The sequence below is a fragment of the Trachemys scripta genome, chromosome 1 (genome assembly GCF_013100865.1).
Source record: "Trachemys scripta elegans isolate TJP31775 chromosome 1, CAS_Tse_1.0, whole genome shotgun sequence".
Classification (NCBI taxonomy): Eukaryota; Metazoa; Chordata; order Testudines; family Emydidae; genus Trachemys; species Trachemys scripta.
Window position 1 is genome coordinate 129,634,203 of NC_048298.1, and position 17,241 is coordinate 129,651,443.

The window sequence follows — 17,241 nt, forward strand, 5'->3', positions numbered from 1 at the left end:
TGTGGCCTCTTTGGGCACATAGATTTGTCCCTTGTGGTATAGGGTCCCATCCTGGAATGTGAAGACTGTGGAGGTCTGGTCCTGATTGTGGTCTAGGACCGCTAGGTAACTAAGAGCAGATGGAGGATAACAGGTCAGAAGCTGTGGTGCCAGAAATGAAGTCTGAGGGCTTAAGAATCATGGACATAGTCTCCTCATCAGGTTTGTAGTACTCATCCTACATGGCAATGCATTCACCTTCCTGTTCCTTGTATCCAGCCAATAGGTGACCACAAACTCGAATCTCATAAAGAAGAGGGACTTGCATGCCTGCCACTGGTTTAGGTGCCTGGTCATTTTTACTGTCAGAACTTGGGGACTGGGAATCTAACACCCTCCAGAAGATGGCACCATTCTTCAAAGGGTGCTTTCATGGTCACAGTTCTTTATCCAAAATTTCATAATTAATCTCAGCAAGAGTGAGTTTTTTGCAAGTAAAAAACATGCAGATGAAGGTGATCATCAGGAGCAGTGGGTTGGGACAAAATTTGAAGTCTCCGCCTCTACCGTAAATGGTCTGGTGGGGTCTGGGTGGATAAAGGTGGGAGTTGTGATGAATATCTGTTTCAAATTATCAAAGGCAGCCTGCGCTTCTGGGAACCATAAAAAACAGACTCTTTTTCACAGCAAAGCTGGCTGAGAGAACTGACTAAAGCAGAGAATCCTGGAGTAAATACTCTATAAAAAACAGCAAAGTCAAGAAGCGTTCGATTCCAGAGACATCCTTTGGTGCCACCCAATCCATGATGGCCACTTCGTTGGGATCCATTGCCAGTCCCTTGGGTGAGATGACATATCCAAGAAATTCAAGAGTGTTCCGGGCAAACTTGCATATCTCTGGCTTGACATATAGATGATTCTGGCATAGTCTTTCAAGAATGCTACACACATGCTGGTCATGAAGAGCTGAGTCTTCAGAGAAAAGCAGAATGTCATTAAGGTAAATAATGACCAAGTGGTCAAGCATATCACTGAATATACCAGTCATAACATGTTGAAAGGTTGCTGGAGCATTGCATAGACTGAATGGCATGACTAGATGGCCATATGAAAGGTAGTCTTCTATTTGTCTCCCTCATGCAGGCACACCAGATGACAGGCTATGCACAGATCCAACTTTGTGAAAATACAGGGTGTAGGTAGGCAGTTTAAGAGCTCACTGATTAAGGGAACCAGGGAGCTCTACACCTCTACAGTCATCTTGTTCAGGGCTTGATAGTCAATACATTGCCACAAAGAGCTGTCCTCCTTCTTGACAAAAAAGATGAGAGGGCCTGCTGGGGACGTGGCTGAAACCCTTCTGAAGGTTCCCTTGCAAGCACAGGTGTACAGCCTGAAGTTCAGGTTCAGAGAGGGTGTATATCTGATGGAATGGGATCTTGGTTTCAATCTGGAGATCAATCAGACAATCATAAGTCCTATACTGGGGCAGGATGTCTGCCTTCACTTTGTCAAATATATCAGTGCAGTCACAGTATTTGTGGGGGATCTTGGACAAAGCACACAGAGCTGTGGGGAACACTGAGGGTCCTGGTCTTTCAGTGGGTGGTGTGAACCTCAGAGTGAACCAGATCGTGGGAGGCAGGATCCTGGGAGCCAGGATAGCTGGCAATACCAGGAGTTAAAATGTAGGTTCCCCTCTGCCAGTGAATTTGGGAATCATGGGTGGTAAGAGAGGGCATACCTAAGATGACAGGAGCATGAAGGGCTCAGATTAATCCAAATTGGAGGGTTTTCTGGTACCCTTGAGGGTAATAAGTATAACTGGCAAAGTCTGGTGGGTTACTGCTCCCAAGAAGAAGAGAAGAGACCCATCAATAGTGTCGACCGGATCTGGAAAGTCCTTGCATATGGTGGTAACTGTGTAGGTCTTAGCAAAGTTCAAGTCCATAAAGTTAGCTGAGGCCCCAGAGTCGACTAGGGCCTTTAGGTGAATTTTACTGGTAGTTAAATCAATAGAGGTATTCAGAATTCCACTGGTAGCTCACTCAGGGGTCCTGCTGTGATGACTGTGGTCCATAAGTGCTGGGAACTCCCAGATGGAGGAGATTACCAGCTCTGCCCAGAATCACTCCTACAGGCTATGGACCAGGCATTTCCCAGCTCCAGTTCTGCCCACATCTTCACTGGACATGTCAAGGCAACACGACTGGTTTCCCCACAATATAAGCATAAGCCTAACTCCCGGCATCAGTATTTCTCTGAATCAGAGAAGTGCAGGTGAACCTGGTTGGCTTGCAAGAGCCAGGGAAGACCTGTGCATTTGGGGTGTCATGAGCAGGGTAAATGACGGCGTCCGGAAAATCAGGGTACACTCATGATGACAATCCATGAGGTGATCATCAATTCTGATACACAAGTCAATCAGATTGTTCAAAATGGACACAGGCTTCATGCAAGCAAGCTCATCCTTTATACCCTCATTTAACCCCCAGTAGAAATGTTGCTGTGCCGCCTCATTCCACCTGGTCAGAAGCCAAAACAATGAAATTCAGCAGTGTATTTGGCAATGGGCCCGCATCCTTTCAGTAAGGCCCGAAGGATTATCTCACTGTTCCACACCCGGCTGGGGTCATCAAAGGTGATGGACATAGTTTGAATGAATTCCTCTAATTGTCGCAAAAGGAGGCTGGACTATTCCAGGAGCAGGGAAGCCAAGGCCAAGACCTCCCCAGGCAACAAACAAGCTAAGCACCAGACAGGCCTGGTCCACTGGGAATGATTGAGGGCATAGGAAGAACAAGAGCTGACATTGGTTCAGGAACCCCCAAAACTTGTCCCCATCTCTGTCAAATTTGTCAAGCAGAAGAATCTATGGCTCTGGGGAAGATGAAGTAGGAGGAGCCGGCAAAGCAACCTGCATCTGCAAGGCTGCATTTTGCGATTGCACAGCAGTTACTTGCACCTGAAGGTTCTGGATGCCATCCATTACTTCAACTAGGACCTTAGTAGGGTCCATGCTAGCCCTGAGGACCCTGGGCACTAATTTTAAGGTCTGCTCAATCTCTCAGCTGACTGGGATGAAGGTGGTCTCCTTCATCTTAGATTTCCAGAAAGACTTTGACAAGGTCCCTCACCAAAGGCTCTTATGTAAATTAAGTTGTGTCAGCCATGCTGCTTGACACACTTGAACCTGGGTGTCCCATGTCTGAGGTGAGGTGAGGCCTAACAACTGGGCTATAGAATCAGTCTCACCTATAAGAACTGTTCCACTTTGTATAACTAACTAAATTTTGATTGGGCAAGAAAGAGTGCCCTAACCACTGGGGTACTGACTATTCTGGGGTGGGTCTCTCTCTTTTTGACCAGAAATTCCATCTTGGGCCTGAGAAAATTTCTTGATGAAAATTTCATTTAACTAGTATATTACTACAAAACATTTTGTTTTTGACAAATCAGCATTTTCCAATGAAAAAACATTTCATCAAAACATTCCTGACTAGCACTACTAATGGAAACTTCATTGGGCAAATGGCCATTGGCCAGAGTACAGCAGCATAATTCCTCTGGTGTCAGTGGAGCTATGTGATGTACACCAGATGAGGATCTGGCCCATATACCTAAAACCAGACAACTGTGTGCATAAGTCTTTTTGAACTTATGCTTGACACATCACATCTGGCACAAAATTGTGTAATGCCACCCTCCCTCCCCATCCCCACCCCCCAAAGAAAGATTTAGCTGAATCAGGCCCATAGATCTTGGTATTTTATCATAGCAAGAAATCTGTCATCTATTGCAACTTAACCCTTTCATGTACATTTGTTGCTGAATCACTAATATGTGGCTAAATATAAAGTACAAGGAGCCTAATTGTCTGTACTGTAGCTTGTACTCCTGAAAAGAGTGTAAAGGCATGAACACCAGCAGAACATTACGGAGGATCAGACACTAGGTTTTTTAATGATGCCATTAAGAATACATGAGAAAACAATCCTGCCAGATTTGAAGTGCTTAGTACTGGTGTGATGCAGGCATCTGAGTCACATTAGTGCTTGAAGAGCTAATACAAATCTGTGACAGAAATAACTGGTGAGCTATGCTTCCGTCTTGTATGGTTGTATTCCTTCTCACTTTTAAGTCTTTATCCCAGAGTGAAAAACCTTTCATGGATTTTGATTTACTTCTTCCAGACAAGCTGTGAAAAAAAATCAACAATCTTTTGCTTACTTTCATTGTACGTCATGCCAGCTTTCAATTTACCCCAGTAATAAGTCAGCTCTGGGCTTTGTCCACTAGCCCTTAATCACAGGAGAGTTTGCACAAGGAACGGAGGTCGCAAGAGAGTGGGCTGCAGCCTACATCCCTCGGGGCTGATCCTGTGAGACACAGACACCCATTGACTTCAGCACATCTAAGGTACAGGCCCCTAGCCAACACAAAGCCAGCACTTGGGCTGGACATTTAGTTACACAACAGCTCTGATCCTAACAGCCAAAATGCCCCTCTCCACTCTATTTTCACCCTCGCGCCCCACATATTAATGATTTGTAGCAGAGTAGTACCTAGAGGCTCCAACCATTTGTACTTGGGATTGTACAGATATTAGTAAAGGACAGTCCCTGACCCAAAGAACTTATCACTTAAATAGAAAAAAAGACAACAAATGAGAGAAAGGAAGGATGAGGAACTGAGGCACAGAGATTCAGGAACTTTCCCAAGCTAGAGCCAGAAACTGGAGCCAGAACTCCTAGTCCAATATCTTAACTACAAGACCATCCTTCTTATTGCTCTTATTACTCACATATAGTCTCTTAGACTGAGGGGGGACCATGCTCTTAGGATACTGATGCATTTTTCTGATGGTCAACACCAACTCGGGCATTTTCTATCTGCAACCCTAAGCAAACATGGTCAATATGCAGGGAAGAATTACTACTTGTCTGCTACAATAACCAGGTAGGTGGGTACCTTTGGGACCTTTTTGAACCTCCTGCTCTGAACCAGGCATAAGGACATATCTATCTAAGGAATTCATATGGACCCCCTTATTATAGCATCTGAGTGTTTCACAATCATTATTGTATTTATCCTCAGAACACCCCGCTGAGGCAGGGCGGTGCTGTTATCCCCAGTGCACAGATGGGAAACCGAGGCACAGAATCACTTAGGGTTGAATGTTCAAAAGGAGTTAGGGTCCTGATTTACACGGACACTTCCATTAATTTCAACAGAAGTTAGGCTCCTAACTCCTTCTAAGCAATCAGCCCTAAGCGACTTACCCAAGGTCACACACAGTGTTTGTGGCGGACCAGAAATCGAGTGTGGGTATCCCACAGCCCAGTCTAGCACTCTAATCACTGGACCAGACTTCTTACAGGAGATAAACAGTAGTGGGAGACTGAATGGCACTACAAATGCCACCTTTCCTACTAGACGCACGGCCCTTTCCCCTGTAGCAACCAGGAAATCATTGGGGCTGTATTTTTTAGAAAAACCTTCTTGTTAACACACGTTACTAGCAAAATGCTGAGTGAAGACAGCGAACCTACAGAATTCATGGGAATTATATATTCCATCAAGGCACACTGCACTGCAAAGCAGTCTGGATTAAATAACCACCTTCTTACTCAGTATGGATTTTACAGGGGCTGTGGCCAAGAATGAGACGGCATCAGAATATACAAATTCTCTACAGTCCCACTCAGAATTTGTCCTTCAGCATCCGCATACAGCCACCTCCCCTACCACTTCATCCATCTCAGACCATTAGAATGCCATGGTGATATGTGAGGAAGACGGAGACATCCAGGGGCTACGCTGGCTGTTGTCGTGGACAATCAACAGTTGTAACTACAGCTGGTTGAAAAATTGATTTTCCAGCCTGTAAAAAATTTCAAGATGGGGGGAGGGGGAAGGCAATGGTCCCAAACTGGGGTGCAAAAACCAAGCTTTTTTACAAAAATGAAATTTTAAAAAATTGTTTCAGGTCAATTGAAATGTTTTGTTTCAATAAATTCAAACCATCTTTTTGTTCTGTGTTTGGAGAGTGCCTAGCACAATGGGATTTTTGTCCATGTGTGGGGCTCCTACGTGCTACTGCGATACAAATGAAAATTAAGAATTATACCCACATTTGCTCCTGCTTCCACTGATGTCAATGGGAGCAAAAATAGGCCCAGAAATAAATTCAACACCATTTTCCTAGTATATGTTTGGAAGAACCACATTCCTTAGCTGTCTAAACAATTGTTATAGCAGAACTATAGTTCTATATCACTTATAGGATAAGTGCTGCTTATGGCCTTCATTCAGGACCACTCTGAAGCACCTGCTCAACTTTAAGCAGGTGCTTCAGTCCCATTGAACTCAATTAGATTTATATGCTTAAATCCCATTCACTCCAATGGAACTTAAGCATGTGCTTAAACTTCAGCATGTGCTTAAGTGCTTCCCTGAATTGGGATATATATTGATGTGATCACCCTGAAAAGGACTGGTTTAAGTTTCACAAAAAGTTTCTCATTCGCAAAGTTTAAAAATGTAACGAGTTCTCGCCAAGCCACTCCAGACCCAAACACAAGGAGATGGCTTTACTGCAGGATCAAACAGGGAATGGAAATGAGCTGCAAGGAGCATATCCTTTTACAGACAAAGGACTAAATTCCTCCTAGCTCTTACATGGGTACATAGAGCTGGGGTAAGGTCAGGAGAAAGGAGCCTCCCGCAGTTCACATAGCCTACGTTAGTGGTGGGCAGAGGGGTGCTCTCTGAGTTTAGGGGATTGCTTTGTTACCTGCTCACAGGATCACACTGTCCCTAAGGAGGTGGGAGGGCAGAAAGCAGAAGGAGTCATGGCTGCATCCTCTCTGTGCCACAGAAGGGTGTTTGGGAGAGAATATAGATTCACAGATTTTAAGCCCAGAGGGAACCATTATGATCATCTAGTTGGACCTCTTGCTTAACACATAGAAGCCATAGAATTTCACCTATCACCATTCATTCCAAAACCGTATCAATGTAAAGTAAGTGCAGCATCTCGCCCTGTCTCTGTTTCCTGAAAATGGATGCCATCATGCTAATTGAACAACAGACACATTGAAAAGCAGCAAGAGGAGACACCGATGTAGCAATTTTCCTGTAAAATGCCATTTCATTTCTCTCCTGAGAGTATACGAGAATTAGCCAAGCTGTACTCTAAAGACCAGATCCTCAGCTGGTGAAAATCAGCATAGCTGCTCTGCTGATTCACACCAGCTGAGGAGCTGTATTCTAAATACTTGTGTTTAGAACTCTGCATAAGTGTATGCACAGGAAATAACAGCTAAAGTTAAAGAGATATTGGGCCTGATTCTCCTCTCATACCCAGTTAAATCAGGAGTAATTTCATTTAAGTCAGTGGGATTACACCTGTACAAAATTGGGGTGAGATCAGAATCTTGAAATGCATGTGGGTCGTAATAATAATTAGTGTTTTGTGTGTCTCCAGTACTTTTTAGCTGACTGTCTTCACACAGGACTTATGCCCATTTAACAGATGAGGAAACAGGAGAAAACTGGTGAAGTGACTTGCTCAAGGTCATGCTACACTTCAGTGGCAGTTGGGGCTAGAACAGAGATCTCCCCTCCCCCTCAGTCCTGTTTTCTAACCACATTGCCTCTGGCTGCTTAAGTAAGCTAAGTTGCTCATGGAAACATGTATGCCCAAATCTCTTCTCAAAAATCACCACAAAAAAAGGCTATATCTATTCCTTCCCCTTCTGTTATGCAGACAAGGGAACATGTGGACATTCCCTCTAACCTACAGGAACCAGCAAAATGCTAGTGTCGTAGCAATTCTAAACTCACAGTTAACATGCTGCTTATTTGTTCACAAAATCATAAAAAAAAAAAGAAGAAGAAAAAAAGGACTGACCTAAAACATCCAGGCCCTTCTGCCCACCTAACAAACCCCAGTGTGGCCTCTGCAGGGCCGGCACAACCCATTAGGCGACCTAGGCGGTCGCCAAGGGCACTACAATTTGGGGGACGGCGACCGCGGCGGTATTTCGGCAGCGGGACCTTCCGCCGCCTCTGTGGGGGACGGCATTTCGGGGCGGAACCTTCCGCCACCTAGGGTGGCAGAAAAGCTGGCGGCGCTCCTGGGCCTCTGAAACAAACAAGCAAAATTCATAGTACAGCCAAGCCTTACATAACTGTCAAGATGTATGCCTGGATCACAAAAGCAAGGGCATGACCTTACTGCTGGAGCCATTGTATACCTTCCCCATGACCTCTCCCATGTTTGTGCCTAATCCTTCACAGGGCTGAGCTCCTCCTGGAAATGGCTTCATCTTCCATTGACTTTGGTGGTAGATGAGGGTACTCAGCACCCTCCGGGAGGTGTTCATTATGTCACAGGATCAGGACCTTAAGCCATAATCCTGCAAACACCTGCTTCCATGCTTAACTTTAACTTCCAGGGGATTTCTCACATGTGGAAAGTCAAACACATACATACGTGTTTCCTAGATACAGACCTTAGACTGTAAACTCTTAGGAGAAAGGAACACTGAGATCAGAATCTGATCAGAGTTACAACAGTGTAAACAGAGTTTCTCTGGATTTATACTGATGTAACTTCAGATCAGAAGCTGTTCCAGTCTTTAACTTAGCTGTAAACTGTCAGGAACATTTCTGGCATTGTATAAATAATTCTGTTCTTATTCATGCCAGTTTAAATCTGGGGAGATTCCACTGAATTCAATGGAATTGCTTCACATTTACATAAATGTAACTGAGAAGAGAGCCTGTGGGAAACCTGTGGCTGACACCTGTTGCGAACCACAGATTATTTCCCTGATGTAAACAGAGCATCTATATTATAGGTTTGGGGTAGGGGGAACCCTACATTTTAACAAAGAATATTTTTTCCCTTGATTAAAAAGATAGGGACAGATTCAGGTGCAAATCAATGTAGCTGCGCTGAAGTTAATGGAGTTATGACAATTTACACTAGCTGAGGATCTGCCCCATAATTTATTTTTGTAATCTATAATCTTTCTCTCTCTCTTCATCTAGGATAAGATTCTCCCAGCAGGCTTCAAATCTTAATTGGAAGTTCCTTCTCTTTAACTGGAAAGAAATCAGGGGTTAATTTCATAGATGGAAAGGGAAAAACCTTACCTAGTTCTTCTGCAATAGCAGGTGAGGTAGCTGTCTGCACCTTTCCTTTTGAGGAGGACTCTGTGTTCTCTCCAGCACACTGCAGAAACACTTTCCCCCCTGCCCTTGTTCTTGCTGCACTGAATTCCCTTTGACTCGCTCTTCTTTGTTGCCACAGGAAGCTTTCTACATTAAACTGATGGGCCTGGCAGAAGCTTCCAGTCAATTCACTTTCACCACCACAGCAGCAGTGAGTCTTCTCCCCAGCTGTAGATACTAACACAAAGAGCAGGGCACAGGGGAAAATGCTTGAAAAGCCTGAGTTGTAACATTTCAATAGGAAAGAAATAAAATTTTCCTCTCGGGGGGTGTCTGTGCATTAGCTCCCAAGAGTTCAATGTCTTTGGAACATTACAAAACAATTCTTTGTGCATTTCCAAACTGCTGCAGGGCAAAAGGAGGCAAAAAAATAATTGTCATTAGAATTCTTCCGCCCCTCCCCCAGACAACAAAAAGGGCTGTGCCCTGGCTTGATTTTGTACAAAAATATCCCTTAGGGAAATAGCCAGGGCTACAGTATTCTCTTCGGCAAAAGGGCTTGGAAAGAATCAATAGCCACTTCAACAGCAAGATTCTTTTTCTGCTGAGATAATTGAAAGTTTTGTTACTCTTATTTAATTCATGGCTTTATATTTCAGGGTTCCTGTCAGGGGGCATCCAATTGATTTCAAATTCACAGGCCTTTGTCCCTCCAGCCATTTGACTGACAGTCTCAGGATGCCCTTCCCATGGCTACTGACCTCTCTGTTTGCAAAGATTTACAGATTGAGTGTCTTCCCATTTCCTGTATTGTCTGCTTTCAAATGTTGCCTTCAAATATTTGTAACACACATCAGTCTTGAGCTTGATGTATTTGGGTGGGTAGCAGACTTCTTTGGTAAGCACAGGGACTCCCCCCCCCCATCTCCCCCACCCCCCCACACACCAGAGCCTTTTCCAGACAGCTGTAATAGTGGGATGTTTGTGTCTGGGAACTTGGAATATTTAGCCAGTGTTTTTGCTTGTAGCCAAAGTCACAAGGTACAGAGAAACAGTCTAGGAGGTTGTTATGGAAACAAGTCCCTGGAGATTCTTACTTTCCACAAATGCTTCACAAAGATGTGCTCTGACTTCAGAAGGAAAATAGCTAGATAGACAGAACAACAGCCTCTTATATCCCAAATGAAGGCCTAAAGTCAGGAACTTGGGTGTTTTCAAAAATCCCACTCTAAGTGATGTGAGAGCACAAGTCCTATTGAAAGCCAATGGGATGTGTACCTAAATCACTTAGGCATTATCTTAACTCCCACCCATAATTCCCAAATAAAAGTGGCCCTCTGCTGAGAAGTGCCGAGCACCCATAATAATTGCAAATGCTCAACAACCCTGAAAAATCAGCCCACGTTCATTAAGGTGCTTAAAATACTGATTTTGGATGCCTAACTTTAGGCACCCAAGTTTGCATATTTGGACCTTTGTGTCCTTTTTGTCCTTCTCTCAGTTATGGCAAAGGACATCCATAAAGTCAATTTCACTCTTTTTTCATAGACAGTTTCATCTGCAGGTTCTTCTCAGTGTTGAAAAGTTTGGGAGGCAAACACTTTGTTTGCAGCAGACTGCTTTCACTAGCAAGTTTCTTTGTTTTGTAGAGGTATTTCTATTGACCACCAAACCTACACACGCCACAAAACCCCCACATTTCAGTTGAGAGCATCCCTTAAGCAAACACAATCCCAGGATACCTGGACAACACCTTCATGCTGGAGTTAGGTTACTGAGATTGTCCTGCCAGCAATTTGGTCTGAATCTAAATGTCTTAGAAAACAAGGGTTTCTGCCAATCAGTGATACCGGTGTCAGTTACCCAGGGAAGAAATGGGCAAAAGAATTTAAGCTTCTGATGCAGATAACAGTATGTCTTGCCTCTTCTCCTGAACTTTTGTTTAAGTTGAGTTTTTTATATCTCAGTTTAGGGAAACTTTTAGCAACTAGTATACACATACATAAAAACAACCCCAAACATAGCATAGGCAGTGCCTTAGATACCTCGAGCGGTGTCTCTCAAAAAGAAGGCCATTCAGCAGAGCTACTGCACACCTGCTGGTACCACAAAGAGTCTGAGCACAAACAGTCTCTGCCATAGAAAAAAAATCATCATAATAATTCATTATGTAAAACAGTCTTCCTGAAATACAACCAAACAAAATAGCTTTGTGCTGAACTATCAGCTACCATCAGTTTCAATTGGAGTTTATAGTACACCTCTACCTCGATATAACGCTGTCCTCGGGAGCCAAAAAATCTTACCGCGTTATAGGTGAAACCGCGTTATATTGAACTTGCTTTGATCCACCGGAGTGTGCAGCCCCGCCCCCCTGGAGCACTGCTTTACTGCGTTATATCCGAATTTGTGTTATATCGGGTGGCATTATATCGAGGTAGCAGTGTGCTCATCACATCTCACAATCAGGCCTAAGGACTTGATCTTGCACCATGGAAATCCATGGTAGTTTTGCTACTGACTTCAGTAGGAGAAGGATCAAGGTCTAATGCTTTGATCCTCCACTAAGAACTTGCGGAGAGATCACTGCACCCAATACAGAGCCCCTTTGAAGTCAGTGGGACTCAGGGTGAGCACAAGTGTTGAGGTTTGCCCACGCAGTTCTCGTGCAGGATCAGGGCCTAAATGAGGAAAGACCATGATAAAGTCAGTCAAGGCGTGGAACCAAATCTCAGAACAGGAGGGAATTAGTAGGGTCACAAAGGTGCAAATCTGTGCTAATTGCTCCTGTCTCACAATCCTGCTGGTTTTGTCTTAAAACCTGGTGGGGGAGCAACACATTTAAATAAAGGACACTCCTTTATTTTATCTTTTTTCTTATTCCTTAGGACCCTGCTTTATGGCTTCAGCACATAATACACATAATATGCAGGAAATGTATATACATTATGTACACTGTTCTATGTATTACACATGTCATATGCAATATGTAAAACAGGTAATACATATATAATATAGCACAATGCATTAATGGCTGCCTCTCTCTCACTCTCTAATGCACACACATGCATGCAAAATATACATTTAATTTTAAAAGACATTTCCTTATCTGTGGATTCCGTAAGCATTAATTTCCCCTTCCTCCCCACTTGCTCTCCAACAAGGAAGGGTGTTGAGTAATTATTTTAAATCAGAAAAAAGGCAGAGTTATTTTAGATAGTGAGATGATCTGGACACAGTAGATGCACCTTGAGTTGTAAAATGTGCTCACTGATAAGCATAATGCTTCAGACCAGAGTGTGCCTTTTGCACTGCTGACAAATGTTGCTCTCATAAGAACCTGGAGTATGTGAACCATCTTGGTGTGCCTTCCATCTAAACTTACATTTTGGGTATTTCTTGTTAAGACAGCAGCACCTTTCCAAGATTAGGCCTTTAGGTCTTTTTCCTCATTCAAAAGATCCCAGTTATGCCTTTAGGGTTTATCTAGATAGATTAGAGAAATTTGCACTGGTGGCAATGCATACCCCTAAATGACACAACTATACTGGTGTGATTGACCCCGGTGGGTTGGTCATACCAATGTAAACCCCATTTTGCACTGATGCAGTGTGTCTACAGCAGGGGTCTGCAGCAGTGTAAATACACCATTGCAAATTTCCCTAATCTATACAAGTCCTTAAATTCAGAACTGCACACCCCAATGAAGTCAACTGCTCCCATGGTTCTAAGTACAGAACTGGATACTTGTAGCATAAAGTACATTTCATTAAAACACTTATGTGGTACATGTCAGAAGACAAAGGAATTAGCCCAAACGTGCCTTGCATAGGAAGACACTTATAGGAACAAAGATGGTGTTGCTATGATAAATGCTAATTAACACTAGGGTACTGATGGAAACAAAGGTGAAATTTGTTCAAACACAATGAATAAGAAAATAATTACTATAAATTTAAAAAACAACTGTTTCTGCTATGCCACAAATGGCAAATATTGGTCACAACTTCTATCATGGCAACAAGTTAAAAATTAAAGTGCTTTTAGATCTGAAAATCTAATAACAAACAGGCCCTTACATGCACACTGCAGTGCAAACCCAGGGAAAAGTGTCAGCGGAAGGACACTCGTTGATTTTCCCTATATCTGCAGAACACAATGCAACACTGGATCCAACATTTCCATTCTCCCAAGGCAACCGCATGGCAGGCATGACTGATCCCACAACCAAGGTCACTGCACCAGCACAGGAATTCACCAGCACAGCTTGAGACAGATGTTAGTAGCCCATTTGACCTATTCCCTGCCTGATCTTTTAGCAACAAATATGGCCTGGGCTTTTCTTTTGTCGATGTACTAGAAAAATTAGTCTTCAAAGTTACAACTGGAATAAAGCTCCGCCCCACGCCAAAAATAAAATGGAAGGGGAAGGGGACAACAAGTGGGCCCCCTTGATCTATAGAGTAAGGCAAAGGAATGTCCAATTGCACAAGCTAATGAGACATAGCAACCAAGGACAAGAGTGTCCAGATCACAAGCAATTTGTTTTCAGCATCACAATTCGCAGTCTGGTGTTTTGTCTTAAACGTATGCAGCTGCTACTGGGAGAGAGAATATGCAGCAGCTTGTGGCTATACATTTGGGATCCAGGAGAATGGGGCGAGGGTAGTAGAACTGTAAAAGTCCAGTCTTGTTCCACACCCTGTTAGAGAAGCTGATCACACTTCTGTCAGCATTTTCTTCCCTCTGTAGCCCTGATTGCTGGCTGGAATGAAGTTGGGATATTTCATAGATTCTAAATCTTCTGCCTCCAGAAATTCTGATTTACTGAGGGACTGATTACTGCCCCCCTTTTTAGGCTCCGAGAAAGGAGATTGCTGCTCGCCACAGGTGACATGGGTGTACTGGCACTGTTCCTCCTGCTCAGTTTCTCGGTGGTAGAAGTAGTTGAAGTTGGACACAATAACAGGTACGGGCAGGGCTATGGTCAGCACGCCAGCGATAGCACACAAGGAGCCCACGATCTTGCCCCCGATTGTCATAGGGTACATGTCCCCGTAGCCCACAGTGGTCATGGTCACTACTGCCCACCAGAAAGCATCTGGGATACTGGTGAACAAAGATTCTGGGTCATCAGTCTCAGCAAAATACACGGCGCTAGAGAAAAGGATCACACCGATGAAAAGGAAAAAGATGAGGAGACCGAGCTCTCTCATGCTGGCCTGGAGGGTTTTCCCCAGGATCTGCAGCCCCTTGGAGTGTCTGGAGAGCTTGAAGATCCTGAAGACCCTGACCAGGCGGATGACCCTGAGGATGGCCAGGGACATGGCTTGCTGCTGGCCCCCGTTGTTGTTAATGGCGGTCCTAGGCTGCTGTTTTTGCTGCTGCTCCTGAGCCAGCTCGGTGCCCAGAGTGATGAAGTAAGGGATGATGGCCACGATGTCGATGATGTTCATGATGTTCCTGGAGAACTCGGGCTTGCTGGGGCAGGCGAAGAAGCGCACCAGCAGCTCGAAGGAGAACCAGATGATGCACAGGGTCTCGATGAGGAAGAAGGGGTCGGTGAAGAAGGGGTTTGCCCTGGGAGAGAGGTGCATCGGACCCGGGGTGCCATTTGGCTGCTCAGCGAGCAAGAACATCTGGTCCTCCCGGTGCGCGCCCTCCGCAAAGCCCGGCGGTGCGCCCTTGCTCTCCTGGCGGAACTCGGGCAGGGTCTCCAGGCAGAAGATGACTATGGAGATGAGGATCACCAGCACCGAGACGATGGCGATGCCCCGGGCCGGCCCAGAGCTCTCCGGGTACTCGAAAAGGAGCCACACCTGTCGCTGGAAGTGCTGTTGAGGCAGGGGCTTCTCCTCCTCCTGGATGAATCCCTCGTCCTCCCGGAAGGTCTCGATGGCCTCCTCGCCCAGCTGGTAGAAGCGGATCTCCTCCATGAAGATGTCCAGGGGCACATGGACCGGCCGGCGCAGCCGGCCCCCCGACTGGTAGTAATAGAGGATGGCGTCGAAGCTGGGCCGGTTCCGATCGAAGAAGTACTCGTTGCGCAGCGGGTCGAAGAAGCGCATCCGGCGGCTCGGGTCCCCCAGCAGCGTGTCCGGGAAGAGCGACAGGGTCCGCAGCTGGGTCTCGAAGCGCAGCCCGGAGATGTTGATCACCAGGCGCTCGCTGCTGCAGCAGCTGCCGCTCCCGCTCCGGTCCTCCCCGGCAGCCTCCGCCTCTCCGCAGCCGCCCCCGGCCCCTGCGAGAGACAGGGGCTCCTCCGCCCTCATGCCAGCTGCACCGCCCGGCCAGGGGGGCCAAGCCCGGCGGGGAGGTGGCGGGGCAGCCCTGGGTCTGCTGCTCTGCCCAGCTCAAGGTGCGCTATCCCTCCCCCCCGCTGCTGCTGGGGTCTGGGTCCCTCTGTCCTCCGCTCTCCCGACTGGGATCTGAGTCTGTCTGTCCCTCCTCTCCCCCACCGCTGGGGTCTGGGTCAGTCTGTCTGTCCCTCCGCCCTCCCGCTGGGGTCTGTCTGTCCCTCCCCTTGCTGGGGTCTAGTTGGGTTCGTCTGTCCCTCCCCTCCCGCCGCTGGGGTCTGGGTCTGTCTGCCCCTCCTCGCTGGGGGCTGGAGCTAGCGGTCTGTCCGGCTGTCCCTGTTTCACCTCCCGGAGGCTGGCTCGCTGGCCGTCCTTCCCTCTCCTTCAGGAGCCGGGGTGTGTCTGTTGCTCCCGCTTGCCAATTTCTCTCTTCCCCTGGGTGGGTCTGGGTCTGTCCGTCCCTCGCGCTGCTCCGGGGCTCGGGGCCGCTCAGTCTGTCCTTTCTGCCGAGGTCCGGCTGCCCTCTGCCCTCCGCTCAGCGCTCCGCCTGTTGCTCCTTCTGCGCACCGGCTCAGCCTCTGCCGGTGCCTGGCTCTCGCTCTCCAGCGCGGGCTGCGCCCCGCTCCTCCTCGCCGGGCACCGGCTGGGTGTCTGGGCGCCTGCCCCTCGCCCCGGCCTCTCGCTGCTACCGCAGCTCCTCCAGCTCCGTCCTCTCTCCTTCCTACACACACAGCTAGACGTGGAGCGGAGAGTGGTGCCTGCCTCCGCCTTCCTCCCCATACCCCCGCCCACCCAGCCGGAGGATGCAGCCACAGTAAACTCGGGGGAGGGGGGCGATCGGTGCCCGCACTGCCCTCCCCATCAGCGGCCCTACAAGCTCCCAGCGGGAAGGTGTAATTCGCTACGGCCCTCCAATCCTAACGGATGGATGCACGACCTTCCCCCACGCGAACTGCTTTGGAGCCAGATGCTCCAACTCAGGGGCTTGCTCTGGAGGTAGCAGCTCCCCCTACTCGGAATGACACAGTTTTGTTAACCTAAGCCCTGGCAAATGATCGAAAACAAGGCAGGATGATCCAGTGTTCAGAGCAGGGAACGTGGCTCCAGGAGACCTGGAGCGTGCTCCCTTCCTTGCCCATGACTATCTGACCTTGAGCAAGTCTCTGGATGGTTTTAAACAGCCTCCAGCGCCTCACTTTATATGTATGATGTGATCACATATATGAAAAGAACAAAATTTGTTACCCTTAGGAAACTGGCTTTGTGAATGGAAATTACGGGGAGTCAGGAGACCTGGGCTCAGGAGGGATAACCGAGTGAAATGTTGCGTCCTGTGTACTACAGGAGATCACACTGGGTGATCTAACACTAACCGTCCCTTTTGGTGCTAACATCTATTACTAGCTCCTTCTATCATTTAATCTCACTGTGTCTCAGTTTCTCCATCTGTAAAAGGGGACTAATGCGCCTTCCACTCCTTGCAAAGAACCATTAGATCATTTGATGAAGAGTACTTTACCAGTGCTAAGTATTATTATCTAGGCTTTTATCATTGTAGCATCTGATGACTTTGTTGGCTTCCAGCCATGTCCTCAGTCCATGCCATCCCTAAACAGCATACAGTGTAGAAGCAAAGCATTCCCTGAACTCTCTCCCTTTCCAGTCTAGTTATCTGGCAAGATTCTTGGTTGTTAAGGCCTGGAATGCTTTTGACCAGTTGGTTGCTGCTCTTCTTGGTTCTGTTTTCAGAAAGAAGATGAGAATCAGCTGTTACATTATTTTA

General features: G+C 46.5%; 1 protein-coding gene and 1 long non-coding RNA gene across 2 annotated transcripts; both read right to left on the minus strand.

The window, feature by feature from the left end:
- Positions 1–3,918: 3,918 nt before the first annotated feature.
- Positions 3,919–10,758, minus strand: LOC117884493. Its single transcript, XR_004647571.1, has 2 exons — positions 9,145–10,758; positions 3,919–4,177 (listed from the first exon to the last, which is right to left on the minus strand). It is a non-coding gene; the product is annotated as an uncharacterized LOC117884493 (long non-coding RNA).
- A 778-nt stretch (positions 10,759–11,536) lies between these two features.
- Positions 11,537–15,620, minus strand: LOC117884496 (potassium voltage-gated channel subfamily A member 6-like). The gene has a single exon (XM_034784926.1). It carries the CDS (start codon positions 15,432–15,434, stop codon positions 13,881–13,883), a length of 1,554 nt encoding a protein of 517 aa, XP_034640817.1. The 5' UTR covers positions 15,435–15,620; the 3' UTR covers positions 11,537–13,880.
- Between the last annotated feature and the right edge of the window lie 1,621 nt (positions 15,621–17,241).